Consider the following 14,693-nt stretch of genomic DNA (forward strand, 5'->3'; position numbering starts at 1 on the left):
TATCGCGGCTATCAGTTGATTTTGCAAAATATTTTTAAAATAATGAAAGTATGGCTACAAAATGTAAGAATAAAACTAAATTTGAGAAAACTTTTTGATTAATAACTTTTTATTTCCCTCGTCGACAGTTTGCGCGGTCATTCAACTCATTTTTTTACGAGTGCAAAAATATAGTTGAAATTGTATTGTGTCAACTGAAAACCCATTTTTGCATTTTCCATTGTTTGAATTGTCGCCAGTTCCATCCGCTGAACGACGCGACCGTTATAGATTCGACGCTCGCGGGATTTCCAGAAAGTTTAAATTGAAAAAATAAATCTTAACTCAACGAAAATTGGTTGTTGTTCCGATAGAAGAGCTGGGCCAATTATATGAGAATGTTTAAAGGAAATTTAAAAGAAGCTGCAATATTCATTGCTTACAGAACTTGAAGAGTTTTTCTTGTTAATTTGGTTAACTTTGAGAAAGTTATTTTTATGTAAGATTTACGCGGCAATATTTCATTGTCTGCTCTACTTTATTTTACGAAGATGTCACTTCTATACAATGATGATGGTAATTACTTAAGTAATCGAAACTTTAGGGATGAGTAAATTTCATTTACGTGGCTCATGGCACACATTTTCTTTTTTAGGAGCCATTTTAGACTTTTAAGACCTTTAGAGAAGATTTCTGAAGCTTAGGTTTTGAACGCATTTTAAGATGGATCAAACATGTATGTTGAATATTACATGCACGAACGAAAAGGCACTTAAAACATGGATGTCGAATCAAACGTTACTATATAACTTACGGGTCACACGTGTTCAGTTATCAAAGTGCTATTATAAAGCTTTCACGCAATCGCACAAAAGTAGGACGTATGACCGGGCCCTTAGAGTGTGTATCTCAATACAGAAGCCCGCTGAAATCCCAATCGTCTTTGAAGTTCCGGCCGTTTGAAATTAGAGCATTAGTACCCTTCGAATTAGAGTAGCCCACTTTCCAGAAAGGGGTCACATGGGGATCCTGGTGTTCCTGTATTTCGGCGCCTGTTGAGCGCGGCAACAAGTGCTGCATCGATCACAATCACAATGTACAATAGACATTACAGAATCCCCAATCCGCGCATCGCGATTAGCGAGGCTAGTCTTCATGAAACTACAAATCAACATTTCTGCCTAACCCGGACGATTTCAGCGTGTGATCAGNATGGTTAGGTCTGAAACCACTTGAATAGATAGTTCTTTGTTTTATTGTGGCATGTTCGAAGCGGGTCTTCTGCAAGTGCCTTTTTCGTGTCAGTGACGCACGAACCACTCCCCCCGCTGACCCCACCCCTCACCCCGCGTTCTTAACTGATTTGCTCGGTGATCTCCTATAAAATTTAGCTATTATCGATTACAGCTGATTGGGGTAAATTCGCTTCCGTAAGTTAATAGGTCAAGATAACTTGACTGAGGGCTTAAGTTGAAATATTTATGGAATGAATTATAACTAAGACGCGTTGGCTTATGCTGGCATAATCATTGTCTTTGTTAGAAGTCCGGAATAGCTTAAAATATTATGTTTTCTAGGATAGTTATCCAAAAAACCTACCTAAATATTTGATCTTTAATTTTTTACGGCTGAAAACATGGTGCATCTTCCATAAAATCTACGAAATAAAGATAACATGAAATTAAAAAAACCTTTTTAATAAAATAAAGTAATCTACTTAATACAATTCCAATAAGCTGGAGTATCTGAGCTTTATGCAATTTAAATAAACCATTGCAAACCTACTTATACCTGATAAAGGTAGCAGGTAGGCGCTGGATGCAGGCCGCTACCAACCGTGCGATGTGGAAGTCATTGGGGGAGGCCTATGTTCAGCAGTGGACGTCCTATGGCTGAAATGATGATGATGATGATGAAACCTATTTATAAATTTCCTGGACTACCATTGATTTGTTTTACAAAACATGAGTCAGTAATGTAAGACGTAATCGTGCTGCTAGGAGCTCATATGGTTGTAATTTTTCAATACAATTAGGATTAAGTTAAACCTTTGCAACCCAATATCCCCGGTCTTATTACGTAAGTTCCGAAGTAAGGGATAATCCTGAGGAGATCTGTCGCCCTTTTCCTATTGATCCTATTCGTCGTTACGTTGAGCGACACCTGAGCTCCATATAGCTTAGACTCTACGTTTAGCGCTTTTTATCTATCTTTCTAGGAGTCAAACCAAGCAAATTGTTGGAACAGATATTATTTGGAATATTTACAGTAGTTTAGCAGTATTAGCACAGAATACATAATAGTATAGTTCGATTAAGCAATGTCTAACACCTACAGTGTAAGTAGCTTATATTATATCTAGTCTCTACACTAGGATTGAGACTTCATTTGTTTGTTATTTTACAAACAGTGGGAGAAGATGAATCAGGACAATGACATTGGCGAGTGTAATCCTAAATAGTGATTGTTATCTTAGCCTGTTTAAGGGTCATATAGTGGTACTGTTAGAAGTAGGTACCTACAGTTCATATTATATGGGCTCTACATCAGGGTTGTGACTCCATTCTGTTATTTAACAATCGATGGAAGAAGATGAATTAGGATAACAGCATTTGAGTGTGTAATCCTAAAGATTCGTTATCTTAGCCGTTTAAGGGCCATATAGTGGTACTGTTAGATACTGTAGCTGTTTTAGCCGCCCAACTGAGGGCGCTAACAAGCTTTAAATCTCAGGCTCGTCAACTATGCCAGCGTCCCGGCGCTCCTAATCTGTGCCCGGGAGATAACGAGACGCCAAATAGGGTCGGCATACATTTTCGAGGGAAAGTTTTAAGGGCAAGACCATACTGATAGACGTGGGGGGAGCGGAAGCGAGAGCGGCTGAATTTTCCAGAACAATGGAGTATGGTATCTTTTTTCAATAACCTATTTTTTTTTAATAAAGGGTGTGTTCCGTTAAGCACTGCGAGCACTGCGAGCACTGCGAGCACTGCGAGCACTGCTCAGTGCTCTCACTGTTGGGTGTGGAGCACTGAGCAGTGCTTCCACTGCTTTAACGGAGAACACCCATACAATTCATATTTTTCTTAGATCTTTGACTTCGTGATTCCAAGTTCGAAAATTATGAAAAAATGCACACGAAAAAAGGAAAAACTCGTCTTAAAACTTTATAATATCGGAGTTTGTGAGATTTATTTTGTTAAAGTTTAAAAAGTTCCAGATTTTAAGCTTAGACTTCAATATTTATGTTTTGTTATAACTTTTTTATTCGGCAACCGTAACTTAAAACCATTATAAGAGTTTAATTCCACAAAACGCTTTTCGTCCATCACTCTGTCAGTAAGCTAGCATACTACATACTCGTACATACATACAAGTCTTTTAGTCATAATTACGTGCCTTGCCTTGACGTAATAGTGGAATTACAAAATTAACAACAAATTACAAATGAAGGCATCATTTTAGCTAAGTAGTTTAATTTTAAACTGTTTTGATAATCTCAACCAAAATACATTCTGCCAATTTAGGTAATTTTTTTTGGAATTTATATTATAGACTCCTCTATGCCTATAAAGGCCTTACATGTATTTCATCATCAACGTCATCATCATCATCATCATCATCATCATCATCATCATCATTTCAGTCACAGGAAGTTTACAGCTGAACATAAGCCTCCCCCAATGACTTCCACATCGCACATATTTAAAGTAAATATGTATTTAAAGTGTCTCTAATATAACTTGGTACGCGTGTTTTATCATGATAAATCAAAGTTAACATATAGAAAATACTTTATTGTACACCATAAACGACAAGTAAAGAAAAAGAAAGAAATATACAAAAGATACGGCACAATACAGGCTTATCGCTATAAAACGATCAACCTAGAGGACAGATTGAAAGCTCCAAATTATTTAGGTAATACAGCCATCCATTACGCGGTTTGCAGAACTATCAACCGCTAAGATCAATTTCTGGAATTAGTAGCGCACTTGTCTAAAGAAAATCCCATTTCCTTGAAGATCTAGCCAAGATTACATTTGCTGAAGGTTAACTTGAGATTCCAAATTATTCTTAACTTCGGGCACACGGCCCAAGAATCAAAGGTAGGTTTTTGCCGTATGTAGATGATTTTATCAATCAAATATGTCGTGCAATGACATTTTAGTACAAAATATCTAATATTCTCAATGGTCCACTGCACGAGTGCACAAGAAAGGCAGCAGTGCGGGAGGAATGGCGATGGATTGTGAGGCTTGCCACCGGACCGGGTGTGACGACCACGACCACTCTGGCAAGAGTGTAGCGACGAAGAAGAAGATCTAATATTCTTATGTGTGTTATAAGAATTTCATTAAAATTGGACCAATATAAAACTGTTTGGGCAATGTCGTTTTGATAATATTTCAGTTACTTATGAAAAAGTTATTATTATTTTTAGTTTGCAGTTTTTTTTTTCTTCATAGACATCTTTTTCTCTTGAATGAGTACTTGTAAATTTTAGAAATTACAATGGAAATACTATGACGTTAAGAACTCTTTAAAACTCAATAAACCTTGTTATCAAGATATCACCTTAGCCTGAGCTAAATATGGAACTTATTGCATCAGTTGAGAACTGGAGATGCATGTTAGAGCAACTTTGAACAACGCTGCGAATAAATAAGGCGGTGAGATATTGATGGAGTTGGAGCGTTATATGTGGTTATATCCCCGGAATAACGCCGCACCCTATGCAACCTTCAGCGTCGTCGTCGTGTCGTTAGGCCTTTACACGGATCAAAGGAGAACGATATAAGACACACATTATATTGGTGGAAAATGGACCAGAAACTTATTAAGATGGAGGCCAAAAATACTTGAAATGAGTTTGTATTTGCTTGGGTTATAAATTGGTCCACAATCTAATTACGTAGTTTAGCGGCCGACGGAGATGGATCTATACTGAAACCATTAAGGTATTGTCGCCTTATAACATTCACTCACACTAGGAAGCAACGAACTAAAAGTTATAATTACCTTGTATTAACTTATTTTTAACCGACTTTAACAAAAATCTTCAACGACTCCGAGAATATCTATCATGTTCATAAAATATATTTTTCCTAATAAATAAATAACGGTATTATTTTTATACTTTCTAGTGGACTTTTTTTGGAAGAGGCTTAGTTTTTGAAGTCGTTTTTTTTATTATTTCTTATAAAAAACGAAGCCGTGTGGTGACGGCAGAGTAGAATACATTTGTCACCAACCCCTACTCTTCCCACGGGTGTGTCGTAAGAGGCGACTTAAGGACTACACATCAAACAGAGAACGGGAAGCAGCGCTCTCTGAAAAACATCAATCTTTTAAACTGCGATCTCCAACCCGCCTGCCAAGCGTGGAGATTATGGCAAAACCCTCCACTATAGTGGAGGAGGCTCATAGTCCAGCAGTGGACTGTAAAGGGCTGTTGATGATGATGATAATTATGATGATAGAAAACGAAACAAAATTAGTATTTAGCATGTTTCTACCTCAAATCGATGTCAGACACCGGCATCTATTGGGAGTGTTGCGATAAATGCGAAAAATACATAAATATCGTGTCAATGTAAAGTCCTCCTCCAGTCAACGACCTTTATGCGACATAACAAATCTACGAACGAGGTAGTAGGTAGGTACCTACCTACGTATTGACAAATTAATAATGTAGTAGAGGCCCGGCCATTCTCTGCTCAGTCGGATAATGTAAGGGTTTACCTACCTGTGTACCTACAGAAAACCGTCCGGATACGTATGATAATTTATGATTTCGCGGAAACCTATTTTCTCTTTGATAATAGCGATTTGACAATCTTCATCGGTTGGATTTAATGAAATGTATGTGAATCATTTGTCATTTACTTTATTGAGAGTTTGGTGATGTTCTGTAACGCTTGTAAATATTGTATAGTAGGTTACTTGCTTAGGATTAGGTACTCATTTTAATTCGTTTTAATATTTATATAATGTAATCTGAATACTCATTGTGGCTCAAATATCCAACTACACGGAACAATGAAATGAATCAACAAAGTCGTACCTAAATAAGTTACATTTATTATTCGCTCAGCTGCCAAACGGCCAAAACGTCAACTGAGAAAAAATGAGTCCACTGAAAATCGTTGGGTATCTACTACCCGTATCCAATAGCATTGTACCGGTTATTTCTAGATCATCCTAAAGAGAGACATGCGCTCTCCTGAATCAGCAAAAGATACCTACTAATAGGTATACCTACATTAAAAATTCCCTGGATATCGGTTTGTAGGTCAAGAACGGGAAAGGGAGAAAGTACAACCAAGCGCATAAAAATCGAAATGTCATAATAAAAATTTTACACAAAGAAAATTTCATCTTCACACTCTAATACTAAGGTTGTTTTTCGATCACACAGCGGAGTCAGAAAGTTTTATCAATCATGAAGCTATACCGTTTCGTTACGGATGCCCTGATAAAAGCTTAATTGAGAGCTTTTAAGGAACATTTACCTTTAACTTTATTATTGCCTAAAATTATGATGTCACGCGCGCGTTTTTATGATTGAATTGAGATTATTATTAAAAATATCATAAACTGTTTAAAAACTTCTTAAATTTAATAGTACAACCAATATTCTTAAAAGTATTGGATTTTTTAACACCGAAATTAACTGATTTTTTTCTTAAATTTGTATGTATTTAACGACTGAAGAAATAAAGATTTTCTACATATTAAGCTATCAGTAACGGAACTATTATCTTTTCGATTGATCCATAAATTACTTACATATCTAAAAAGACCCATAAAACCCTATTAGAGCCACATTACCAACATTACATACAAAGGGTATCCTGAAAATAAGAAAGGGACATTCTAGCGCCATCTTGCGTAGCTTTTCTGAAATAACCCAACATTTTCCTCACCGTACCTGTATTTTCACAACCTAATAGAGTGGGAGGACGGAGGTTCTGAAGCCTCTGTAATATAATTTCCTCGCTTGCCGCTAGATGGAGCTTTACAGCAAAAGTAAGTAGTAGAGGTACCTAGTAACAAAAATATGTACGAGTATGTACATGTTTATATGGACGTCTTTATTAGGATAAAAGGATATCATGATTCGTTGTCAGGAGTTGGATAACTCTGTCTCTGATATTAAATATTAACGTTTCTACTTTAAGTATATTTAAATATATAGAGAAAGAATATGTTACCTTCTGTCGTTGTTAAAAGTTAAGTCACGTCTATAGTTTCTTTGCTACAAAGATTCATGTCATGTAGCCTACTTGTAAAGGAAAAAAGCACGCAAATAAGAATTATATACTTAGGTAAGTTTGTAATAAACGTAACTTTGTAATATATCAGTGTTACTGTAATGATAAAAATACTCGCATAAATATTTATAACCTTTGAAAAAGAGGCTGACAATAGTGTCTGAGTTTTGTGCGCTGCTTCTTCTCAGCACTGGCCCATTTATTGTCCTGAAGCAGTGGTAGGGTTAATACTGGGACGTGTAAAAGTGCTTTTTTAAAGCCTATTTACAGAAATAAATGAGTTTTATGAGTTTTTATGAGTTTTTACTCGTTCGTAAGAGATGATGAAAACAAGAAACATTTTAAAACAATTTACGAAGTCTATTGCCAATTTTTATTGAAAGTTATTTTATAGGTAACTTCTTTAATCACAAAGAGGTGCCATAGGAATTTGTGTTTTTTTCTTTCATAAAACTAAAGTTTGTTACTACTCATGATACGGATAAGAGATAATAAAATGCTTCATCGTCTAAGTAACTTTTATGCTTACATCGTTCGCTAGACGTAATATGGACGTAATGATTTTCTCGTAGAGGTCGTAGTCTCGTAGCAGCTACGCCGTAGCATTCTCATGGGGACCGAAAATTATTTTCATTTTCCTGCTCTCCCAGTAGGGTCACGTATATTATTTTTATTTTTGTTAGTAGGTGGATACTGGATACCTACCAATGTAAGACGGAATAATGTCACTCAAATTGCCTCCCTACGCTGAATTTGAATGTTCAGAAGAAAGTTAGGTTTTTTACTCAGTTATTTTTACTTTACAACTTTTTTCACACGGAATGGAAATTCAGAATTATTTTTATTTAAGAGAAAAGACTGGACTTGCGTTATTATTGACTTTAAAGCCAGTCAAAGCTTAAAGAAAGAACTTGAGGTTTATCTAAGAACGCAGTTTGGGAGTTGTGTCAAACCTAGAACGTTTTATTTATAGCATAAAACTGTCGCCTTTTTAGACAGCCGGCTGGTGTCAAGGGTCTCCAAGCAAGCCCCTTGCGCTTAGAGTCATTAGAATGAAACATCACACTGTAGATATTTTTACTTTTCACACTTATAGCCAAGAAAGATATATGACAGAAAAGAATTCTACAACGCAAACTTGGCTTGGCTTCGTAGTCTCTCCCATTTTTTGCTTGTAGCTTCCAAATTCAATTCAATTCCAAAAATTGAATGATTTTTTCTTTTAATTTCCTAACTATTTTTTTTTTGTAGATCCATTGTCCAGTAGAGGACGTCCTTGATTGTAATAGCAAATTATTTCTTCTCGGCATCATGATATTAAGACATTTCTACTAAAATAGAGAAAATCAAATCTTATATGACATTTCTTCCGTAAAGTACAGGAACTGCTTGCTCTAATTCAAAGTGAACCCAGGTTTTATAGCAGGCAATTAAGCTAGCCGTAATGAGGATTTTATTGAAGCTTTAACGTTTGTTCTTGAATGACGTCACAAACACATACCTACCCATGTTTCTATATAAAGTTTCTACTTTTAGATAAAAAGATATTAATGATATTCCGAGTATTCTTTTGGAACTACATATATTAATTAGGACTGTCTATAGTTTTTGAAAGTCTTTTACTAGGTTTGTATGATGTACAAATGATGTACAAATGTTGTGCTTGATTGTAGGATGCTGTCTAAGATTTTGTGTCAAATGTATGTTTTAATAAACAAATCGTTTACTTACTGTATTTGCGCGTTCGCTATTAGCTTTTGTTAACACTAACCTATCAGATGCAAGAAATACACGTAGAATAAGGTGCAATCCGCCTTGGTATTTTATTGACGTGTTGTTCTTCGTACTTACATGCATACATATTTATTAGTTATTGATTGTACTGGTTATTAATATTCATAAACTCAATACGGCACCGCTAACACGGCGCTTCGGGGCTTTGTAAGTTATTTGTGATTGTGTGACCTTTTCAGTACCTATTATTACTTTCCGTCAAAGGTAGGTAATAAGGTTTCAAGAAATAATCAAGAATAAATAAATAAAAATACGAACATGGATAAATTTAGTACCTAATTTTGATTTCACTATTCCTTGAAACGCCTACATTGTTGCTTTAGTGCTATTTCATGGAATAAAACTCATAATAATCACACGCATAAGAGCCAAAGCACACAATGTATTGCGTTGCGGCGGCGGTGCGACGCCGCGGCGGAGCGGTGTCCGCGTCGCGAGATACGGCTAAACCTTAGGCCTCAGCCTCGAGTTTAGCGGGCAGCGGGGCGGGAGCGGCGGCGGCGCGGGATAGGCAGGATCTTATGCGTAAAATCAAATAGACCGGTTCTCGAAAACAGCGGCGCGGCAGCGGCGCCGGAGCGGGCAACGAGCGGGCAGCGCACTCCTTCTTTTGCCCACAATAAATCGAGCGATAGGAATAACCTTAGGGTGGGTTGCACCATCTTACTTTGACTGTAACAAACGTCAGAAATCTGTCAAACTCCATATAAAAATCACCGGTTATCGTTTTTTTTTATTTTATTTTATTTTTCTTTATTAAGGAAACAAACAGCATGAGTTTAATTTTACGGTCAAAGTTTGGTGGTGCAACTCAGACTTAGTGTTGAAATAATGTCATACTTGTAGATGTCATGCCNACACAACCCCGAACACAACACTTCGCCGCTAAAGCGCCGCGCGAGCTGCTCGCCCGCATGTTTCGAGAACGGGTCTGCGTTGCCCGCCCCGCTCCCGCGCCGCCGCCGCTCCCGCCCCGCTGCCCGCTAAACTCGAGGCTGAGGCCTTATTCTGTGGCTAAGCCTAGGCGCAGACCACCGACTTTTAGTTGGCAGATAGTTGGGTCGGGCTGCTAATCAGTATGGACATGAATGAAAGTGCGCACATTACACCGATTTGGTATCGGCCGACTAAAAGTCTAAAGTACGGCCAACGAGAAGCGATACCAAATGTATACAAACCCAATGTCATGGTCATTTGGAATAGCAGGGGTTTGACTTTGACATTATTTTGGCGGGAGAACGAGACATTACGACAAATACACAAGATGGGAAGAGACAGAATAGATTGTCAGTTCGACAATCGAATCNGTCGAATCGACTTTTTGTATCGCTGCTAGTTGGCCGTACTTTAGTCTAAATATTTGCGGTGCGGCGCATCGTGTACTCAATACTCAATAGTTTTCAATACTCAGTAGTAGTACCTACTCATGTAGTTTAGCTCTAACACGATGCCGAAGGCTGGGAGTGTGAAATTACAGAATCCATAAGAGTTAGATGAGGAAAATGTGTAGAAGGTAAATTGAAGGGGAACGAATCATAATCATGGACGAGATATAATATTTTACGAGACGTGATCGGGGCGTGTTGTATGAGTCCATTGCTTAGTCCTAATATCCACACACTCATCGCACGTTCCACATAATTATGTATTTATAAAAAACTAGCTGACCCGGCGAACTTTGTTGCGCCTTAATGGCAATAAATAAGCAGACTTTTTTTTTAATTCCGAACGGGATAAAAAGTATCTTATGTCCTTCTCCTGGCTCTAAACTACCTCCCTGACAATTTTCAGCTAAATCGGTTCAACCGTTCTTGAGTTATAAGTGGAGTAACTAACACGACTTTCTTTTATATATAGTAAGTATAGATAGATTATAGATATTAGCAATATGTCAATAATTATTGCTTTTAATTAACTATTCAATGTTAAAGTGCTTTTATGGGCCATTTGTGCCAATTTGGGATGGTATCTACAATCATTGTGTACCCTAGATTGGGATATTTACAAAGGTTATCGTGTATTTTCAACCGACTTCAAAAAAGGAGGAGGTTCTCAATTCGACCCGTATGTTTTTATGAGTAAATTTGGAAATTAAGGCAATATTTATCTGAAAATAATGCGAAGAATGTGTATTCTTTTCGACTAGTAAACGAGTTTGTTATAGTAACAAGGCATAGGGGAATACGACCATAACGTTAACTTAACGCACGTGGAGATGGAATATTATATGAAAAAATATGTGAAAAAGGTCATGGACCTAATAAGAATTTATCTAGCTATCATATCTAATTAATTGAATGTAGATAGGTAATAAAGAAATATAAGTCGTAATACTTAACTGGATTCTAATCGATAAACTTAATAATTTCAATGAAATTTCGATTAAGTGAATCTGAATTAGTTATACCGATTAAAAAACGGTTATGATTGGCTTGCAATTTAAAAATAATCCAGCAATATTATTGAGGATAGGCAATAAAAATATACACGAAGTAGATAAATAAACATTTTACAAAAAGCTGCTTTAAGTGACGAAAATAATTATTTATTTAAAGAAGATCTAGCAAGCACAAGCACTCGCGGACCCCTATTGGTCCGCAGACCATAGGTTAATAAAATACTGCCCTAAGCAATACACACCTGTGTGCCTGCCTACAGTAGGTACCCTCCCGTAAGCTAGTATTGGTCTTTAAAAAATATTGAAATGCGACTTGCGATTTTTACGGGTCTTCGCGGAAAATAGATTTTATGTCCCAGCAATTTTTTTGCGCTCTTTTTGTTGCCCCTAAGATATGAAGCCCTAAGCCTAAGCAAGGGTTAATTAATCCTGAACTGATTTTTGTTGGAAAATCGCACTTACTACAACAATATAAGATGCTAGTGCTCAGCTCGATGTGCTGTCGTCCATACTTATGAGATTAGGTTATTAAGTAGACTATTGTTAAGCGACACGTGACTCCGAAATATTAATAAGTAAAGTATACAANGTAGGTATACAAACCAGAAAGTAGTAAGCCCCGTGTCACGAATGAGGACATTGGCGAAATTCAATTTAGTTTAGCATCTATACTAGCAATTTATTGATATTAAAGTTAAACAGTCATAATATTAAGTACGTTGGTACTCTCAAGGTTCTTGAACGAAATTGCGAGAGCTTGAAGCTCTTTACTAGATATGACGTTAAGTGGTACTCGTAATGGCATTTGAATTGTGGAATCGAAGTTAACGATGTTTTAATGGCATTATTTTAATTAAACGTTTTATGGAGAAATGGAGATGATTTAATAATAAGATTCAACCTTTTTCTATCTTCGGCCATCGTTTTTAATTAAATCAGCCTTTGCAGGCATCGCAAATACATACTTATAGCACATATAAAAGTGGCATATGACAAAACATATTTACTCATGCCTCTTTATACAAAGAAAGATGCCTACAGTCTGTCTGACTTCAGACGTTACACATGGCTTGATTCGGCCTACTGATTTCCATATCGGACGATTGAAAGCAGTCCGTATTCTTCTTGCAACTTTTATAAGGTCACTTATCAACCTGAATGTTTAACACTTTCCTGGACAGTAACCCAGACACAAGTTTAATGGTTATGACTGCTATACTTAGAAGTTCACTGTCGCTGAAAGTGTTAAACAGGATTTTTTTATCTCCAGCTGAAATTATCGGAGTTCGGTTTTTGCAAGGTAATAAATAAATATGCAGACAAATTAATGCATTTTTAGTGAGTGCTGGTAGTTTTTCGCCAATGTATACGAGCAAACTCGTAGGCTCCATACTTTACACATATAAGTACAGAAGACAGCACTTCAACGTAAACACTGTGGGGTTTTATGCAGCTGTTGTAAGAGCGAATTTGCAACAAAAATGGGTAGTCTAATGTGCTGTCGTCTGTACAAGGATTAAAATTTACAAAACAAGTTAATATTTTTACAGTGCCTAGTTTTATTTTACTTCTTTTTTGTTATTTGAAGTTGTTCCCTATAAATCTAGATGAAATTACTGAAATTACTTACATTCTGCGCGACGTCCATCGGCGCGAGCATCGGCAACTCCCGCTTTCTCGGCTTCCTCCACAGTAGCACGATGGCAGCCACCAGCAACACCGAGCCCGCCCCAGCCATAGCTCCAAACGCCGCGCTCCAAGCGTTGCTGTGCTCCTCCATAACGAACGACCGCGCCTCAGGCTTCACCTCCTCACTCCAATGCCTCTCGTAAACACTGTCGTACTCCCAAGGTGCCCCGCTGGGCGGTCCAGCCCGTTCCTTATCTGTTGATAACATAATTAGCTACAGAGCATTGTATCATCGATCCGCTAGATATGCCGTTGTTTGTGCACATGGAAAACTTGCGCTTTCAGTTTTTACGGGCTTATTACGAGCTTTTATGGCGCTAATAGGCGATCCGCTGTTTGAGATTGGAGTTGTTAATACTAGTGTCCACTTCAAAGGTTTGATGCAATGTTAATTTTCCAATCACTTACGTAGGTATATAATTTATAGAGAACTATGTAGGTAGGCAATAAATGTACCTAACTTACAAACAAGAATCTATTTTATTCATTCTTTTATACCTATTAAAAGAAGATAAATAAATAATAAGATGACGCTTTCGTACTCGCACTTAGAAAACAAATCCCATGGTTTTGAACAACTAATAAGTAATTAAAGTATAAAATAAAAATAATAAATAAATAATCTTTGGACAATTTTCACACAGCGCCAGCTAGCCCCAAAGTAAGCAACTAAAGTAAGTATCTAAAGTAACTTTTATAAAAAGCTTTACTTACTTGAGTATTATTTTAATCATGCTCCTAAAGATTATAACTCAATTCACGTCTTTAAATTATGCAGATTGCAGAGCAAACTTAAGTCACGCGTCATTTTTTAATCTATTGACGTAGCTTGAAATATCTTCAGCATCGATCTCTACTTATTCTCTAATTTAAAGACAATAAATTTTACTTTTAGAAACAAAATACAAGGACTTTTTATAATTTAAATTAGTAGGTAGTTGTTAATGAACCTCCTACCGACTTAAAACTTAAATATGTATTTCCAAATAAAAAATAAGAACATAGAAAAAATAGAAGGTTTAAGTAAAGATAAACTGAAACAAAAACTTTGAAACTGGAAAAGGGCAAAACAGAGCGCAAAGCCTTCGTATTATCACGGAAATGTTTTCGAATTGCACTGACGTCATCTAACCACGTAAAATCACTTTTCTCCGTACAAGTTCCTGATTTCCTCTTTTCATGTTATTTGCACTCACTAAAACAAATGAAAGCAATAAACTTTTTTCTACGTACCCATAAGTTGGTTGGCAATTGTTTTTGTTCGGCTGGGCGGGCGGACACGTGCTTTGGGCGGGCGGGCGCGCGCGACTGGCCGGCGACACGATCGTCTTATCATTACGCCGTGTTTACCCGACCAGCGGCCGTGATCTGTGTCCTGATTAGGGTTGTCGGTGATCCGTGATAAGAGAACCAAACAAATGGCTTTGCTTGTCTTGTCTTTTTGTTAATGTTTATTGTCCTCTATAATGAAAATTTCAAATGGAGCTTGAAGTCTTCTTTCTGTTAAATGTCTATTTCAGAGAGATAAATATTATCTATCAGTGATTTAAAACAGT

The 14,693-nt window shown here is 36.9% G+C and overlaps 1 protein-coding gene across 1 annotated transcript in view; it reads right to left on the reverse strand.

Moving 5' to 3' along the window:
• Positions 1-14,448, reverse strand: part of LOC114350700 (synaptotagmin-5-like) — a 47,646-nt gene extending 33,198 nt beyond the window's left edge. Inside the window, exons 1-2 of the mRNA XM_028301599.1 lie at positions 14,371-14,448; positions 13,079-13,332 (exon numbers count right to left, since the gene is read on the reverse strand). Coding sequence (XP_028157400.1) covers positions 13,079-13,332; positions 14,371-14,374 — 258 coding nt within the window. The 5' untranslated portion in view covers positions 14,375-14,448. The remainder of the gene's footprint in view (positions 1-13,078; positions 13,333-14,370) is intronic.
• Positions 14,449-14,693: the final 245 nt, after the last annotated feature.

This window comes from Ostrinia furnacalis, unplaced genomic scaffold, assembly GCF_004193835.3.
Source record: "Ostrinia furnacalis isolate ACB-3 unplaced genomic scaffold, ASM419383v2 OfSCF0954, whole genome shotgun sequence".
Lineage (NCBI taxonomy): Eukaryota > Metazoa > Arthropoda > Insecta > Lepidoptera > Crambidae > Ostrinia > Ostrinia furnacalis.